Genomic DNA, 18,782 nt, shown 5'->3' with positions numbered 1-18,782 from the left:
TTATTCCATCCTGAAAAACATTTCAGCTCATTCAGTGGAGTTGCTATAATTTTTGCTCAGTGCTTTTAGTTTCATACTCCTCTCCCAACTTTTTCCATCGAGGAAGCCAGGATCTGAGATCCCTCCCGTGTTTAATTTAATCAGCATTTCAGATTAGCTCACTACCACCCATGTGTGTGAGGGAACAAAAGAAACTTAGCATGAACTTTGTGACTGCTGCTTGCTTAACAGGACTGGTTTACCACTTTCCTGTAGGAGCAGCAGAATCAGCTTAGTGAAAACTTTTTATTGTTCTGAACTTCTCTTGAGACACTGAGAAAAAAAGACCAAAACAAAGGATGGCTTGAGGGTGAAAAAGGTGTCAGGAACAGAGGTTGTCTGCTGCAGGGGTTCCCAGGTAACAGGCAACCTGGGCTTCTTTAGCTATTTCTGAGACAGGCAGATTGCTGAGTCAGTGCTCTTACAGTGTCCTTCAAGAATTAATTAAAAGCAGTGAAGAATATGCTTTGCTTCCTCAGTAGGATTTTTTTTTTTCCTGAAACTGTTTTGAGCAGCTTTGGCTGGAGGAAATGGGAGACAACTGCCATTATCACATAAAGGCAAGACCACTTCCTCCAGGACAAAAGTCACAGGTATATGGGTCAAAACAGCAGCTGGAAGAAAGCTGGAAGTCTTTCAAACACATGAGCTTTAATTAGGCAGACTCAGAATAACTGGAGAAGGTTTGTACCAGACCACCTGGAAGCAAGCTTCAGATGTTTACCAATAAGGATAAAGCACCTCTGCTTAACCTTTCTTGTTACCAGAATTTTACACAGCTTGATTTAATCTGGGTTGAGATAACAAGCCTCAAATATGGAGTTCTCAGGAACTTTATTCAGCTGATTTTCCAAATAAGCTCCACTTGTAATATTGTTGTAAATGCACATTAATTACACAGGAACCGTAGACGTATTTGGCAAAGCTGGTTGCCACAGCAGTTGTTGCTGTTTTACATGGTCTATTTCAGCAGTTAGCTTTCTGGTATGGTAATATTGCAAAATAAGCACACCCACTGTGGGGAGAAAAGCAGCAACCCACTAAGCCTCTTTCTTCCTAATATGGTGAAATAAAAAGCCTTGGTCCAAGCCAGCTGAAGTGCTGATGGAGCCAAAGCCCAAGGATCAGTGTGGTGTGGCGCCTGAAGAGCACAAAGGTCGTGGTCAAGATTCACACTGGGAGGGCAGGAAATGTTTAAATTCCCTGAGCATGACTAAATGATGGGAGCCAGTGATGCTATCAGTGGTGCCCTCTTCTCATCCCAGCTCGTGTTTGATTCCAGAATGGTGAGAGCGTTCATTCCTGCAGTTGCTGGCTCAGGAGCTCTGGGCTGTGCTATATAGCATGTGTAGGGACCTACTTTCCACAAAGGTTTATATTAAGCAGGGACATGAATTTCTCAGTGAGAAGCAGTGTTGGGGTCTCAGGCCCCAAGCTGAAGAGGAGGCTGGTGAGGGACAAGCTGTGGCAGGAGGACAGACAGCCCTTGGTGTCTCCTCTGCTTGCACAATGTCCAGTGAACGGAGGCCCCAAACACCACTGGAGTTCAGGCAGCTTTGCCTTTTTCCTTATTTGTGTTCACTGTCACCTTTTAAACAAATGAGCTCAGGTTTTCACAGCAACAAGCAATGGGTTGGTGGGTGCTGTTTGCCCCATCCCACCTAGCTCCCAGATGAAGAACTCCCACATTCTCAGGAGTTCTGCTTCTGCTGGTTAAAACCACTGCTCAGGGATGCTTGGTACAGTATTAACTCATCATATTTAAGTCCAGTGATCCTTGCATTTTTCTTACTTGCTAATGTGAGGATGAGACATAGATGAATCCACAAAAGAAAGGGAAATCCATACAAAAACCCCAGAGGCCAACATGTCCAGATGCATAATTCCAGTGATTGTAATTTATCAGGTACCCCAGCCATGTGAGGCTTTGGGAATAAAAGCCAACTGAAACTCACATCTCCCCAGAGGGAGAGCTACAATGAAAGCATTTTAACCACACTTGTGTCACAAATTCCTCTCGCATTTGGCGACTGTGGCTTGTTCTAATTAAAACAATAACAGTTTCAGCGCTGTGTTTTAAAGCAAACAAACTGTTTATGAGGGGAGGAACGGAGAGAAACACTGAAGACAGCACTTCTCTTTCCAGAGAACGTGTCTCCACCACCACATAGCGTGTTCTCTCCTGCTGCAATGTTGTCACCCATCAGAAAGCTTTGCTTCCCAGCTTTGCTTCCAAGAGCACAGGGGCTGATTTGGCAGATGAATCATCCAAATTACACCTGTGAGTGTTCAAAAAGAGGCAAAGGCCTGAGCTTTGCCTTTCATAAAGCCTGATCATGTCCAAAGCTGGGTTTGTTGTGCTCTGTTGTTCCCATCACAGCTCCCCAGCCTGGAGCTCAGATCTAGCCCAGAAGGACCTGCCCAGATAAAGTGGAGAGGCCCTGCAAGCCCCAGGGAAGCATCCAGCCCTTCACTGGCAGGGAAGGATGAAGCAGAGGCAGCAGTGCAGTGAGGGAGAAGCATGCTCAGTCAGCTTTATGAAATAATACATTGTTCATACATCCATTAGGAAAACTTTGATAAGGAGGAAAACACTGAAAAGGAAATATCTTTTTTTCTAGTGGAGTAAAAGTGATGCCTGTGGTTTTAAACAAAGTTGTTTTGGCAGGATCATGCCATACAGAGGAGGAAGAGAAAGGGAAACTGCATTTGAATTAATTCAGATAAGTGAAGGTCAGAAGACCTTAGGTCAGAATTTTCCATTAATTCCTATGGTCTAGCTCTCTGCCAAAATTGTGTTACCTCCTAACTCCTTTGTACAAATATTGTTGTGGTTATTACTACTGATTGCTGTATCTACTGCAATTACACATACAAAAGCTGTTTACAGTATTGCAGCCATAATAATGCAAAAGAACAAAGTCAGACGATTTTCATGGTGGGTGTTACATGAGATTTCGAATGAATTTGTATCTCTCTTCAGCTGCAAGTACTTACAGTGGGGAAAAGACAAGAACAAAAGAGCAAGGAGCAAACTTTGTTTTAATTCAATCCCTGTATTAAATCTTGACTTGAAACTTGATTTTTGGTGAATCATAATTTTTTTGAACCTCTGATCAAAACCTTTCTTTGACATAGAATATACTACTTTAATTCAAAGTCAAATTTTATTTGAAATTTTTTTAACTTAAGAAAAAAATCCCAAATCTTTTTTAAAGGATTTTCAAATAAAAAGTAATTATTTTTCAAAATTGAAATCTTTCAAGTTTTTTTTTTCTTTTTTGGAGTGAAGATGAGTTTGTAGACTATTTCAGTGTTCTCAATTCTCATTATTTTTCCCCAGAGAAGTTTTCACTGAGGCATTTCAGCCAGTAAGCAAAACAGGAAGAGATAGAAAGAGAAACTGAGGCAAAAAGAAGTGAAAATAGTTTTCCAGTGTCTCTTTAGATGGATACCAGTATTGGAAATAGAAATTGCGTTTCCTGAGTTCCCCCTAGACTGGGAAATACTGAAGGACATTAAAGAGATAAATTATCAGATGCAAAATACATGTCCAGCCATTATTGTTGTGAGCAGTGGAGATCATGACAATTACCAGGACTGTGTACTTGGCCTCTGAAATCTTGTCCCTACTTCCTGGTACAGCCACAGGTCAAGCACTGGTTGCCTGCTCCATTTGCATGGCACAAGTTAGCATGATAGAAAGATGATTTTCTTTTTATGGCTTTCTCTTTTCAGAAAGTCTTTCTCTCGTTGTCGAAGAATTAACAGGATGCTTTCCAACGAGTCAGTGCCTCCTGCCTTCAGTCGCTCCAATTCTCAGGCCTCCATGGACAGCACTTCCATGGAAGACTTCTGGTGTGAAGTAGAGAGCATCAAGGAGAGCAGAGAAGATGGATCTGAAGAAGCAATGCTCTTGGAGTTCAAACCTGCTGATGGTGAGCACATGAACACCACTTGTTCCTCATTCCCTGGCTTTGCCTCCTCTCTAAAGAGCCATGGCCTGATCTCCTTCCTCGCATCATTCAGTCTGAGCAGAAGTACTAGTCTGGGTCTATAATCATTGTAGCTCCTCTTATGAACATCACAGTTAACCACTGGCGAGAAACAAGAATTGTCTGGTTTAGGCACTGAAGCCACTAATTAACTTCTGAAGTAAGTTTTGTTGCATTGATTTTATTTGTGCTTTGGGAAGACAGATACAGTGTAATTCAGAAAAGAGAGGCACTCAATGAAAACTAAATTTACAGCATTAAATAGATTAAACCAAAACATTTAAAGTAGCAAAATGTTAATTTAGTGTGCTATAATTTCAAACTTTCTGGCTTTTCATAGGATATGATTCAGAAATAATTAAAGTCTTGAAGCAGTTTTTGGGTAGATTTAGTATTCTCCTATCAGGAATTTGATATCTGCCTGTTTCTCTGAGATTGCCCAATTAAGATATCGTTCAAGGAAAGTTTAGAGGTAAGTCTGAATGTAGGGATGCCTACATTGTTCAGGCTCCCCACTTGACCAAATTCATTCATCACTTATACAACATGTCCTGAAGGTATTACTGCCTCATTCTGTTACCTTAATGTTTTCCCCTCTCGTTAGGCACTGTGTTTGGAAAAACCTGCAGTATGTGATAGCTTGTTGCAATGCACCTTTGTGTTAGAGGATTTGATAACATCTAGAAAAGTGGTTCTCATTTTTTTTTCCAGTTAGGACCCCCCGTCACAAATGTATTAGATTGTGTAACACAAAATACCAGGTGTTACTATACAATGAAACCAAATTTCTTCTGAGGTCGTGACCTGCTGATAACTGCTGCTACCCTTCTGTGGCTCCTGGCCCCTGGTCTGGTAACTACTGATGTAGGAATAGATTTTGAAATGATGGCATGCTCTTTCCATACAATCATTAACACGAGTCATGATGTATTTTTCCTACCTTGACGTGGGGTAGGAAATGGGATGTCATTAATTCTGCTACCAGGAAGAATGGTGGAAAGTACTGCTTTATTAAGCAATCAAATATGCAACTAGTCATGGTAAGTAACCCATGCAGAGGTATCTAGCTCCAACCATGTGCTGTTTCCATGGGAAACACCTCCCATTCACTAGTTTCCGGCTGGGTTCTCCTGGAAGAAAAAGGAGAAGACCACCAGAAATCTTGGTCTGCTGTGAGGATTATGATCAGTCAGCCTAAATCCAGTGTTCTGCACTCCTCTCCTTTTTGTTGGGAAAACCCCTGTCTGGTCATACTCTTCAGCTTGGAGACTCCATAAGGAGATTGTGAGCCTCTTGGTGCCTCCTCCATGCAATTGTCAGCACGAACTAGCAGGTGTCCTTGACTCGTCTGCAGTCAGGGGAATGACACAAATCTGTGAGCTGCCAAGTTGGATAACTTAATAGGACAAGGCAATACAAGATCTTACTTTCCAGAAACTTTTCCATCAGTTTCATCAGTGCTGAACTACATCTTCTCAACTGCCTGAACTCTGCTGCAGTCCCATGTTATCCTTTGTCTGAGTACACCTCATTAAATCACATTGATTTTTTCCCCTTTGCCCTGAATTAAAAATGAGACTGCAAGTCAAAATGCAATACATCTCCACACTTCATTTACCTTCATATTGTTGTCTTAAACACATATATATATGTATTGCCTACACCCACACGCAATCAGGCAGTGCTTGTCCTAGTTATTAACATCAGGAATATATTCAGTCTGGGATTATAAATCTTGGAAATAACAGTGAGTTCTATTAAGGTCCTAATAGGATAATACTCCTTGCCAGTGATCAAAACACTAAAAATCAATGTGGAAACCCTCAGGGCAAAATAAAAGTAAATATTAATTTCAGATGTCTTTGAGAGGAGGAGATGAAGATCCTTAAGAAGGAGGCCAAGGGGTGACAGAAGCCAGGCAGGCATGACTGTCAGAACCTCAGTGTGATTTGCCAGACATCATGTGCAAAGGGCAGACAACAGCATACTTATTCTGTTGATGTTAGCAAATATAGTCAAAAAAGAACAGAAGATCATGACAAGTGACACGAGGGATGAAAATGGGGAGGAGAAAGTCATGGTGTATTTAAGATGCCCATGCTGTGCAGAATTGCTTTACAACTTTTGTTACAAGGCTTGAATGCTGTGAGTTATTTAAGGTTATATCTCTGGGCTGTTTCAGGTTATCTCTGAGATTCAAAGCAAGACACACATCTTTCCTAGCAAACTCTATGAGAAAAAGAGAACTACTCTCTCAATTATCTGTCTTCTGGTGCTGCAGAATCAAACACAGTATCAAGACCATGCTCTATTAGTAGCTAAAACTATAAAAATAATGCTTTCTTAAACCACATGGGGGGGGGGGGGGGGTTAACCTTAATTTAATACTAATGTGTCATAAAATTTTGAGCATTTTTTAATGCAATAATTTCTTCTCTTCAATACTTTTACTCCTCTGATTGCTGTCATTATGTGTAAGTCTATTGTTTGTGTGTGGTTGGAACAGGAAAAGGGAAAAGCCAGAGAAAACACATCACAGGGTGACTCGTAAGCAGGCAGAATTTAATGTCTGCCCTGATATTTTTCATAGCAAGTTTGATTACAAGCTCAATTCTTGGAAAGAATATGGCAGGACAAAAGCCAGAATTAATGTAATTTAAAAGCTGAAACATGGACAGATGTGGCTCCAACAGCAGCGCACGAGAAAGAGAAGACACCTTCTTAGAAAGAAGAGTGAAAATGGCAGAAGAGTCACTGGTTCAAAGCTTACAGAGAAGGAAAAGGAACAGTCTCCATCCTGTCTGTGGATACAGAAAGGATAAGAGCAGAGACAAGCTATTTCATGGGATACAGGGCTGGTCACATCCCTGGCTAACACAGAGCAGGGGTTTAGAAGCAGCTATTTTTGTAGTGCTTTGTAAAGAGGCAGGGCAGTTAACAATGGAGTCAGTGATGGCACATGCATAAGATGCTTTTGCTTGTCCCTACAGCCCAGTCCTGTAATTTTCTCTTTTGTGTATGTAACTGCCAAAGTGCAGCAAACTGGTGTCCATCAATCAGCCTGCATTCTGATGTCAAGAAGAGGCAATAAAGGGAGAGTGGAAATACCAACCTGCCATTAAGACTGGTGCTGGGACAAGAACAATAAGTGCATTGACGAGTTGTTTTATAGAACGTGCTGCAAATTAATCCATTTCCTGTTTGACATGTTTATTTGTAGTACCTCTTCTTCAGTCAGGGCTGGAATGAAATTACTGTCTTGTGTCAAGCAGCTTACTGCTGAGCTAGGATTGCTCACAAAACTGAAATGAAGGTCCTCAAAATCTCCTACGTGAAGAGAGATTTTAAAATACTATGACCATTTATTTTAAAAAGAACACAAACCAAAAGGCAGTAAGAGCAAAGTTTAAAATTACTGAATGATTCAGAGAAGGTAGACTGGGACCTTTCCACAGCCAGATAGTGACAAGGCACAATTATTTCAGGTAACAGGTAGCAAGCTGAAAACCTATATTGTCTTCACATGGACAGGTTTTGGTAGTGAGAGGACTGCAGGTGTGGCTCTGTGAGAAGATGCCAGAAGCATCTGCCATGTCCAACAGAGCCAGGATAGAATACAATTCTTCCCACAATGCATACCCTCACTATGGAACCAATTGCAGTATTGAACCAGTTGGGAAGCAGGTATTGAACAAAGAAAGTATTAAAATCGAGATCCCAAAAAACACTGGGGTGTACAGTGCTAATGAGTCTTTAATAATTAGAAGTTAGAGTGATACCTGGCATGCCAGGATGGCTATTTCTGCATCTTCCTCCCTTACAGGACCCCTTAGACACTTACCCCTTCCTGACCCTTGTTCTTTAGTGAGCAGCCGTGGTTCTTAATAATTTTGTTCAAAACAAGCAATTGGACTAGGTGGACATCACCCTTCTCTCAGTGTGGCTTCTTCACTAGCTACCAGCCGACCTTCTGGAATCTGGAATTGCACCAATAGAGTGCAAATCCATTGTTCTGTTGTATACATACCTCCGCTATTTCTGTTTATTTGAATTGGAATACTGATTTTATTTCCATCAGCCAAATGGCTTTCTCCAATACACCATGCTACAAATGGTGAGTATGGCATAAATGGGAACTGAGGAGATTTATGCTTTTGAATTACAAGTTAATTTTTAGGAACCTTGCTTTGTCAGCCTGGTTACTCTGCTGCCTTCTTCACATGCATATGCTGATGAAACGCCTCTTCTCTTCTCCTCATAAGCCTCTCTTGTGCAGACACTGACAAACTGAACGTTTTTCGAAGACCTAACTTAACTTGCACTTGTGGCCTAAGAAAGGTTGGAATTAGAGTATTCTCAAGGTAAAGGCTGTGGTAGCAGTCCATCATGCCAACTCTTTTCCTTCAGCCCCCTCTCCCTTCCTCGCCAGGCTTATTAACATGCTGTCTTCCTCCACAGAAGGGGAACTGGAGGCGGAATGGCTGCAGGACGTAGGTTTATCCACGTTGATCTCAGGAGCTGAAGAGGAGGATGGCCAAGCCCTGCTGTCCACTCTGACCAGAACTCAAGCTGCTGCTGTACAGAAGAGGTACAACACCTACACGCAGACCCTGAGGAAGAAGAACAAGCACACAGTCCGGGATGTGCGAGACATCTTTGGCACCAGTGACTCTTCTGTAAGTGTCCCCATGCATGCCTTTGATCCTAATTTTTATGCACCAAAGTTTGTGCCAGACAGAAACTCTTTCCTGCTGACAATGCACAGACAGTCATTAGCAGTTTCTGACCATAAGACCAGACTTTTAATGCTGGATACAGTATATTTTAGAGGAAAGGAAGAAACCAAATGCAGTGGGACAGTTTTGTAACTAACCTGTAACATAAAGTTGTATCTGTTGCCAGCCTTCCTCCTGCAGCCTCATGTCAAGACTAACATTTACTCCTTTATTTTTTGGAAATTGGTGAGTTACTCTTGGCAGCTATTCAAATTTTTGATGGCTTCTGGGGACACTTGATATTTACTCAGCAGTCTCAGTGGTGAAGTAAAACTTGTCTAATGAAGCAACTGGGGTTAAAATATGCATAAGCAATTAAACACCTGCCATCACGATTGTAACTTGTACACTGGCAGTTACATTTCACTTACACAGCAAACAAAAACCTATTAACTTCATTTGCTTCATGGCTTCAGAAATCAGCAGTACCTCTGGAGGCTTCATCCACTTTTCCCTGAGGATAGCTCTGAACGCACCAGTTCCTGTCAGTACATGTTTTGGTTCTGGTGAATGTAGTCAGCTGTGTGAGTTTAGTCCACTGCTCAAAGCAACACTCATGATTTTATGTTTATCACTCATGATGTCTTAAATGGGAGTCACCAATAAGATCACAAGCTCACCTTTGAAATTAATATTAAAATTGTTGCCATTATAAAACTCCCAGAAACTATTTTTCATTATGGCATGCTTTGTCCTTTCCTGTTTGTTCTACCATCTCCTCAAGGCTTGATATCCTGGATTATTAAAAAAAAAAAAAAATTGGGAACAAAAATTGTAGCTGCGTAGTTATGTTAAAATTACAAAGATATAATGTCCAGATATTTAAACTTTTTGTTTCCAAATTTCATATCTGGATTCTTTTGAACCTCTTGCACATATCCCACTAATACATCCAGAAGCATCCAGTAGTTTCCTGTGGGCAGACATTCTTTAATGAGAGATATCAGGCATGTTTGCATGAACATTAAAAAGCTACTGGTACTTCTACTTAGATTAGCTCACTTCCCTGATTCAAGTATCTGTAAACCATAAGGTGTTTAATTTTTTTTACAAAAGCTTGAGTTTCCTAATTAATTTAAGTCAGCCAAATAAGTATGGTACATTTCCTCTCAGATGGCCACATTATTGATTTATTTTTGACCTGCTTATTTTCTCCTTCTAACTTGATAAAGTTTCTCACTTGCAAAAGGAATTTGGATGCTCAGAGCAGCTGCCCTTCAAATCAGTCTTTCACCTCCTCCAAAAGTCAGTTCGCTTACTGGTTCTGCATTGTGAAATCTAAAAGATAAGATCAAATAAGTAATTAAGTCTTCTAATTTCTTCTTCCTACAAAAATATGCAGTTCTGCAGGTGCTGACCTAGATGTTAAACCCAGATGCCCAAACACAACTGGAGAGCACGCTATCACCTCCCTCCAACAGACTGTGAAACGTTTTAGTTCTAAAAGCCTACAAGGCCCTAACACTCTATTTTTCCTATTCACCAGTGCTCCTATCTCTGCTGCTTGTTATGGGATTTAGAAACTCTGTACTAATTATCAGCCCTTCAGGGATAAACACACTTCAGGCGGGCTTGTGTCCCTGACCTAAGGGTTTCCCAAGTAGTTTTTTTAAGGGGGTGTCAGCAGTCCCTGGAGCTTTGCTGCCTCTTTGGGCATGGCCCTGCCACTTCCAGAGAACCTTTGTGATTTATCAGTTTGGGGAAGAGAAGCACATTGAAAACAACCCAGCCAAAAGAAAAGAGTGGCAGGAGATGGGGACAAGCAAATCTTTTCTGCACAGCTGGGGAAGAGAGGCTGCTTGAAATGACATGCAGTTCTGCTTTCCCATCCTGCCTTTTAGTTGGGAAGGGCAGAAGTAAACAGAACATGCTGCAAATAGCAAATCAGATCTAATTGTTTCACTTAACTCTATAATCCTCCCCATTAGGAGAATGGATTTACACCCCTTCCCAACAACCTAAGAATCACAAGAGCCCAGAGGGATGGGTCACAGGATGGATTACTCTCTTCCTTGGCTAATGATGAGAGAAAAGGGGATTAGCTCACTAGGGTCACCTGAGATGAGATTTAGGGGACCACTAAAGAGGCATAAATTAGTTGTCATCTGGAGGGGGGGAAGAAAAAGATAGATTTGCTCTAGTTTTTTCCTCTCTGTTCTGAAAAAACCCTGCCTGCTCGATGTTTTGCTACTACTGCCTAGTGGCCAGGCTCTGCATGGGTCAGCACAGAACAAAAGTTGCTTTTCCAGCCAAGTTGCTTTTCCAGGGTTCATGCCCTCATGGCAGGAGTGTCCCCTCAACAGACAGAATAGACTGAAATAAAAGGAAATGCAGCTATTCCTTTTCTTGTTTTGGTAGCTTTGGGGATTTTTTTGTTTTCTTCTGCTGCCTGTCCTGGAAAGGAGCCTAGGGGCAAAATGCTACCTACCCCTGTGGTACCACAATGCTACCCCTGTGGTATAAAAACACCACCCCTGTGGTTACAAAAGCCACTCCTTAGCAAGTAGAGCAGCCTGTCCCAGCTGAGGTGCTTTTGCTCTGCTTCAGACAGGTCCACAGCCAGAAGACTCAACTGACAGCCACACTACTGAGTTTTAAATTGGATGGTTTATTAATCACAGTGGCCTGATTTTCCTTACTGCTGGTACCCTGCTGCTTCCATCAGAAGCGTTCGGCTCTGCTACTGCTCAGAGCTTAGAAAAATCAACAGCAGAATACAAATGGGGGACACACATAGATTCATTCTGTTATTGGACAGAGGAGATGAAGCACTGTGCTCATTAACAGCCCAACCCTGTACGTTGTAATTAATTAAAACTCCTGAAGACTTTCTACGAGCATTTTACTTCATCAATGCATGACAAAATCATGTCCTAGTTAAAGAAAAATCACTTACTAACCCAGAGCTATCTGCATGAAAAGGTGTTTGTGGTGACAGTGCTTGGAAATATGAATATATTCAAAGCATGGGCAAATTGTATCCTGGTCAGAGCTATAAGGTTATCCTCCTTTGCCTTTGTTTCCTTTAGCTTCAGGGCTGAATATAAAATTTGGTCTCTTTGGTGCTCCAATGATTTGGTTTTAGATCTCTACAATGAGTATAGCTACTAAAGAACTGTCTGCCTACGTCATCTCCATCCTGTCCTTGCTCTTCTGATTTCATCCTCCCATTGGAAATTCCTGTGTATGTTGTAGCAGTAAACAGTGGGCTCATTTTTAGTGTGTCTAATGAATCACTTTCAGTCAAAATCAGGATATGGGAAGCCTCACCTTTGCTGAAGCCCCAGGCAAATGAATAAAGCTGTTCCAGTTTATTTAAGGACACAGTTTAACTCTTGGTCTTTCACATTCATTGGGGAAAGGTCTTCAAAAGTTCTTTAATTTTCTTTTACCCTACAGAAATAATCTGGATCTTTAAATTCGTACATTAAAAAGGTTTTATTCCCAGTCTTTCTAACATTAAAAAAAGGTAAGGGCGGGGGGGGAAGGAAGACATTTTAACAAAAGAGACAGATTTGGTTTCATTATAGACTCTCACTGTGGAGGCTGGGAAATGGGGCTGAGAATATGACATTTTCAGGTACCCCAGGTATTGTGCACAGTTCACATTATTCAGTTCCCCAGGCTAGGGTTGCCTGCTGCCAGCCCTGCTGGGTGCCAGGCAGAGTATGCAGTCCTCTCCATCTTCCATATCTCTGTCTGCCAGCTCTGCCCTGCTTATCAGAACCAGGATACTGCAGGTGCTTCACGACTCGTTTCACCCATGTAACAAAGCTGGAAGTGGGTTTTTCTTCATGAACTTGATTTACCATAAATCTATTCTGAGTATTGTTCACAGGGTCCGACATTTTGAGCACTGAAAATAGATGAGCCAGTTGCTAATATTTACCATTAATTTTTCCATCTGGATCTTAAGCAGAAGCATATCTGCTTCTATGGTTGATTTTCCCAAATTGCTGAGACAAGTTTAGCAATCCTCTCCACATCTATACTCCCACCTGAAATTTATGGTGCTTTTTTTATGTCCTGAAGCTTTTTGTGTAAAAATGTTGTGGGATTTTATCATAAAAGTATCCAGCTCTCTTTTTTAAAAAATCTATGGTCCTTACAGTCTTCTGGCAAAGGAAGCCCATGTGACTCAGATCCTGTTTGCTATCAAGTTCACAAGCCATTGAATGGACTTTCTCAGGAGAGATTTTATTCTTGTTACATTTGACTTTGTTACCCAAATAGCTAAAGGATAAGATTGGATAAAACAACTGAAATCTTATTTCAGGCTTCCAATTAGAAGAGCTTTCTGTCATTTAAATATCTGACATTTTTTGACAGCCTGAACACTTCTCCCACACATTGACTACAACTGGGGAAAACAGAATTTTTGCCCTGAGGCATTGCTACTTGTTGATAAACAGCTGACTTAGCAATTTAAAGAGCAATTAAAAGAGCTGCTATTAAGGGCTCATGGGGGCCTACAGCTACAGGTTCAGCTGGAAAACTGGGTCTGTTCCATCAGGCTCAGGGTATGTGAGACAGCAGGTTTGAGAAGGGCTGGGTGCTTCCCACAAGGACACAAATAACAGCAGAAAAAATGTACACATTGTAGTTCCTTTCACTGAGTAAGCTTCAGAGCAGTTTTATAATTCCTGACCTTGTTTTTGTTTGTTGGTTTTGGTTTTTTTTTACTCAAGAATGAATAGTTGAGCTGTTATTACCTATGGAACACAAACACTCAGATTTGTCTTTATGAGCCACAAAACTGCTGAGGACAAGGCCAAAACTCCACTGCTAAGAAGAGGTGACACTGCTTGAAAATCACCCTCTGGGCTGCCGAGCCACCTCTCAGCAGTGCAGAATGGTTTCTGGAGCGGAAAGAAATTAATTTGAATACAGAAAATGTTTCTTTTTTCCCTCAAGTTGTTTGTTGCAATTCACTGATGAAAGTATTAGTGCATAACCTGTGGGAGGACATCCATCCTTTAATAGCTTTCTGGTGCCCAAATCACAAGAGGTAGCAGACTAACTGATTTCTGACAGGTCCCTGGGAAGAGCAGGTATTCAACTTGTGCCAGAGAGTCTTCAAAACGATTTGTGGCCAAAATTATTAAAGCCAGGATGAATTACAATTTGAGGAGGACCTTTCAGTTAGCCTAATTCTGTACAGCAATTTACTTAGCTAATTTCAGTCACTTTATAGGACAGGACTCATTAGGTACAGCAAGCTGCAGTATTACTGACCTCCACACGGTCCAAATTTATGCAGTCTGGGGAAGATTGATTCTCAGGCTTGGCTTTGAAATATATGCTCTGAAGAATCACAACAGATTGTTTAATCTTGTCAAGAGAGTGTATGCTGAGAATGATACACCTTTGCTTGAACTGTATCAGTTTCTGTCCGTAGACGTTTGCCTTCACTGCAGTCTGATCATTTTTCCTTGCCTATCAGCCCACATTTGAGGCAGTTCCAGTGTCACCAGTATCTTCTAATGGTATCCAGCTTCCTGGGCAGAAGCCAGTTTGGAAATCAGTTAGCTGTGAGTATGACAACATGTAACCAGTGTTCACTTCCTCTTGGTAAAATGACAGACAGAAAGACCCTTTTATGGTTCAGAGGTTCATCCCCTCTTTCATGTTGGGGCAGTGCTGCGTATATTTCTTTAAAATCATTGTCAGCTTATTGTCATGCAGGAACTAAAGTTTGCCATTAAAGATCAGTGTTGTACAGACACAGAATGCTGCCCTTGAGGCATCAGCATCTAAAAAATGCTGATCACTGCAAGTGTGGGAATGTGAAAATAATCTGTAAGCAATATAATGCAGAATTTGTCCCAAATATATCAGTGTATTTTCTTGTTGCAAATCAAAGAGGTATATTTCCTCCACATTTCTTCTCCAGTACTGCAGAAATTGTAGTATTAGAAATTTATAATTTTCCTAGTTCTGCCCTGTTATTCTGATCTATGAATGGTGTTATCCCTTAAATTCTTTACCCTGACAGTGATTGGCAGTGCTAATGAAAGTAATAGCTCTCCTCTACACAGTGTCTGGATAATTGTCAGCAACCTTCCATGAGAATGTTCATCTCTTAGTTTGAAAGCTCTTCCCATCACCATTGTTCAAGGCAGGGATATTAGTATCCAAATTTCTAAACTAGTCCCTTGGATGTTTACCTCTGGATACAGTGGCACAGACATTTTCCTTGGTGGCAAAAGCTGCTTTGCTGATACTTGTGCTCTGCAAGCAGTTTTACTGAAACAGATGGGGAACCAAATGCCCAAAGGTACCATGAGCAGTCTGTGGTGCTGTGTCCAAGAGAGATGGGAAGAGAGATGGAAAACACCTTAAATGGCTTGGACATTAGACAACAACTAAAGCCACAGTTCAGAAACCAGAAGCCACCTAATAACACACTTAACTTTTTTCATATTAGACTTGTAAAATATGTAGTGTTGCAGAAAAGTCCCTGTAACTGTAAATGCAATGATTCAGAGAACATGGGGCATGCACAAGTTTATAAGACATGTAATTTTTTTTAATTCACTTTCTGATTGCCACGTCTTTTGAATACACTTGTGTCATGTTAGTAAATTCTTCTCTGTAGTCCTGGGGGCTGAAATTTTACTTCATTTCAATTAAATTTATGATTCCATCCCAAATAGATTTAGGAGCTGAACCTTACAGGAAATCTAAAAATTGACCTGAGATACTAGAGATCCATCAGGAAAGTTGGCAACCCTGTAACTCATTTATGTTTTCACACTTTGGCCTCCATGACAATAGCATATTTCTGGACTTGATTGTACTGATTTCAAGAATTTTCCTCTGACATCCAGTAATTTAAGGAGGTGACTAAATTTTAGAGAAAAGCATTAAGTCATTTCACAATATCTACTATAAATGCCAGTAGATACAGTGTTTTTCAAACTGGAATATTGTATGTTTTGTCCTTTTATGGTGCTGTACACCTAAACTATCAACAATGAGAAATATGTGTATGTGACTACAGAAAATATATGCACAATGTCTTGTGATTATATATAAGTCATCAGTAACCTGAGAAACTGTGTCAACAGCATTTTTCTGACAAGACCTTTTATTTTTAATTGTTCATTTGACAAGTGCCACCACAGTTTGCTGGCCTGGGAAGACAAGGATGGAGTAAAAAAACTTGGTAATTCCTGATAAACAGGAAGTTCCAGTTTAACTATCTTTCTCACAGAAAGCAACAAGTTAAATAATCTAAAATGAAAATAGGGATTTTATTTCTAAGGGGTTATTTCCTCAAGACAAAACAGGAACATGCTGTGGTTCGCACTGAAATTCCTCTTTGAAGCACTTCCTTTATTACTTTCTCAAGAATTTTGTCTTCTTGGTTCAAATTTTTAATGTCTCTGTACTAAATGCAATTTACTATTCATATATAATTTCCCTTATTTTCAGCTAAGAGCTGTCTAGACTGTGGAACAGATAAAGGCAGCCCCTCCATAACAGAAGAGCTCTCCTATGATGTCTCTTTCTCAGAATCCATTACAGTCCTTCCAAAAACCCAAGAGTGGCCAAAAAACCAGAGGTTCAAAAAGGAAGACTCAGCTTTGCCAGTAAGTTTCTTCTCCATATATTTCCTCAATTGTTTTCTTTAACACAGCAATTTCCTGTTTCATATCCCCAGCACAATGGAGTCTGTTGAGATACATGATCTGGCCTTTGCAGTGTGTGCTTTGTAGAGGCTTCTCTGTGTGCCTGCCTACTGCCTGTGACTCATTCCCAAAGTTAATATGGATATCCAAGCCAGGTTTTAACTTGTACTCATCATGAACGTGTGCGCCCAGACGAGTATGTGTAACTCAGTCCACAAATATTGCATCATCCACAATTTTTTCACCCAGAAATAAAAACTGCTTCTTGTCATTAAAACTAACAATCATTTTTGTTACCTGTCTGCTTTCCTACTTTTTTCCCCCGCAGATTATCTGCCTTTGTTAACATGTGGATTTAAAATTGAAGATGAAGGGAGGAAAGCAAACCTTGTTCCTGCAGCAGTACTGGCTGTTTCCAGTCAGTATTGAGAGCAAATCACACAATAGGAGATTGTACATTAATTTTTCAAGAAAAATTTGCCATATCATCCAGACATGCACTGAGCAGTTGTGTCATTGTCTGGAATTATGTAATGAAGTCATAGAAGTCAATTTTCTACTCAGATCAGCCCTCACAACTTCCACCACTGAAAACTGGAGCATTAATTTAGTGCTTCCAGTACCACCTTTTCAGTGACATGTATGAAGTGTCTGTAAAGTATTTGGAAAAATTTCCTGAATGTTATGATGTCCTGAGGTCCCAAACTAATCTAAAATGGTTACAATCCACACAGACATTGAATTATCTGAGAATTAGTCAGTTGCCATCTCAGATTCCATCAAGGAAGAAGCTAAGATGCAGAAGTAAGCTTCTATGTTAAATGATAAGACACCACATAGATTACATAATTTATGTGAAATCCCTGTGTTGTTTTTTCTGTCTTTGGTTGTTCGGATTTTTGGGGTTTTTTTGGTGGGGATAACTTGGTGGTGACTAAGGGCATTTCTACACTCATCATGATTTTGGTCGTTACTACCCATATGCACACTCATGAAATATTCTCTGCAACAGCACAGACAATTCTTAGTTTATAGAGCTGGGCAACTGATGACAAAAAGGGAAGAGAAGATGCCATATTGAATATAATGGATCTGTGGATTCATAATTGATAAGCCTTAGAAAATGCCAGTATTGTGCTGGAGTAGAGCTGCTCTGTGTGCAGGACAGAATTTTATGAGTTCAGAAGGCCACACAAGAAACATGCCAGGTCATTGCAGAGCATTTCTGAAAAAAGTGAGCAATCATAGCTGTTGATGTTGGCCTTTCCCTAGCTTCAACTGCTGCTGCTCGTGGTGTTTGGTTCTTTCCCATAATGACTCAGACTGTAATGGGCCTCAGCAGAAAAATCACCTCACACTCTGTTACCCTGAGCTGCCAGTCACCTACACTCAGAAGGACAATGGGGCTACACTGGAGGCTATGGAACATCACACTTTCTCCAGGGTGGGCCTGACAACGTAACCAACTTCATTGATGGTGTGTACAGAGCTGCACAGATATTGTATATCATAAAACAGCATGTCCCCTGCAGCAGGCAGTCCCCTGTCTCCTACAAGAATCAACTCAACATCCCCAGGAGCATAGGGATTTCCCCAAAGTACATGTGATTTCTCCAGTGTGGGACCATGGTCCATGTGACTTAGTTGAAGATACCACAGAAGTACAAGTCTGAGTACACTGCACAGAAACAACATTGCAAAATATCAGACACGATCCTTAGCCAAAACAATGGTAATCTAATTTCAGGATAGCACAGCCTTCTTCAAACCTGCATATTACACCACTGTAAGAAAAACCACTGGAAAATTGTGACACGAGACAGAGAAAGAGAGCCAGCCCCAAAGTTTGTATTAACCACAGCATCACATCATAGTGACCCCTAGGAGTCAAACAGCCACTGTGGAAAATCTTTGTAGTACCTTTTTTAATCAGTTTTGCAGTGCTTAGAATTTTTTCTCTTTCCCCCCTGAAAATATATGTATACAGTCTGGGGTTTTTTCCCTTTTTTTCAAGGTGATTTATTGCGTTTTGACTGCTTTTGTACTTTTTGCATCACTGGAATCAAAATGTGTAGATATTCTTTAGTATTTTATGTTTCTTCAGAAGGCTAACTCCCATGCCGCTTTTGTTACATTAGGTCTCAGAAAAAGGCTAACAGTGCATTCTAAGGAGGGAATATTCTGGGCTAAAAATGCCCCAGGCAGCAAGTAAAAAAGTCATTCCATTCCCTACACTCTTTCTCCCCCAATTATTGTTAACCCCTATTGAAAGACCATGTGCAGTGTAGTTTATGAAGTCCTAAACTACATGATCTAGGTGTCCTTTGTACCCTCTTCCT

General features: G+C 40.7%; 1 protein-coding gene across 2 annotated transcripts in view; it reads left to right on the top strand.

Annotated features, from left to right (window-relative positions):
* ARHGAP28 (Rho GTPase activating protein 28) overlaps positions 1 to 18,782 on the top strand; it is a 72,689-nt gene that overhangs the window by 37,354 nt on the left and 16,553 nt on the right. For both annotated transcript variants that reach the window (XM_071417417.1, XM_071417411.1), the window contains exons 2-5: positions 3,778 to 3,977; positions 8,493 to 8,710; positions 14,253 to 14,340; positions 16,247 to 16,404. In XM_071417417.1, the coding sequence (XP_071273518.1) occupies positions 3,778 to 3,977; positions 8,493 to 8,710; positions 14,253 to 14,340; positions 16,247 to 16,404 (664 nt within the window). The remainder of the gene's footprint in view (positions 1 to 3,777; positions 3,978 to 8,492; positions 8,711 to 14,252; positions 14,341 to 16,246; positions 16,405 to 18,782) is intronic.

This window comes from Agelaius tricolor, unplaced genomic scaffold (assembly GCF_023055355.1).
Source record: "Agelaius tricolor isolate 1412-34295 unplaced genomic scaffold, bAgeTri1.0.p SCAF_2, whole genome shotgun sequence".
Lineage (NCBI taxonomy): Eukaryota > Metazoa > Chordata > Aves > Passeriformes > Icteridae > Agelaius > Agelaius tricolor.
Note: the sequence above shows the minus strand (reverse complement) of the source record. Positions and strands in the feature narration are given on the sequence as shown.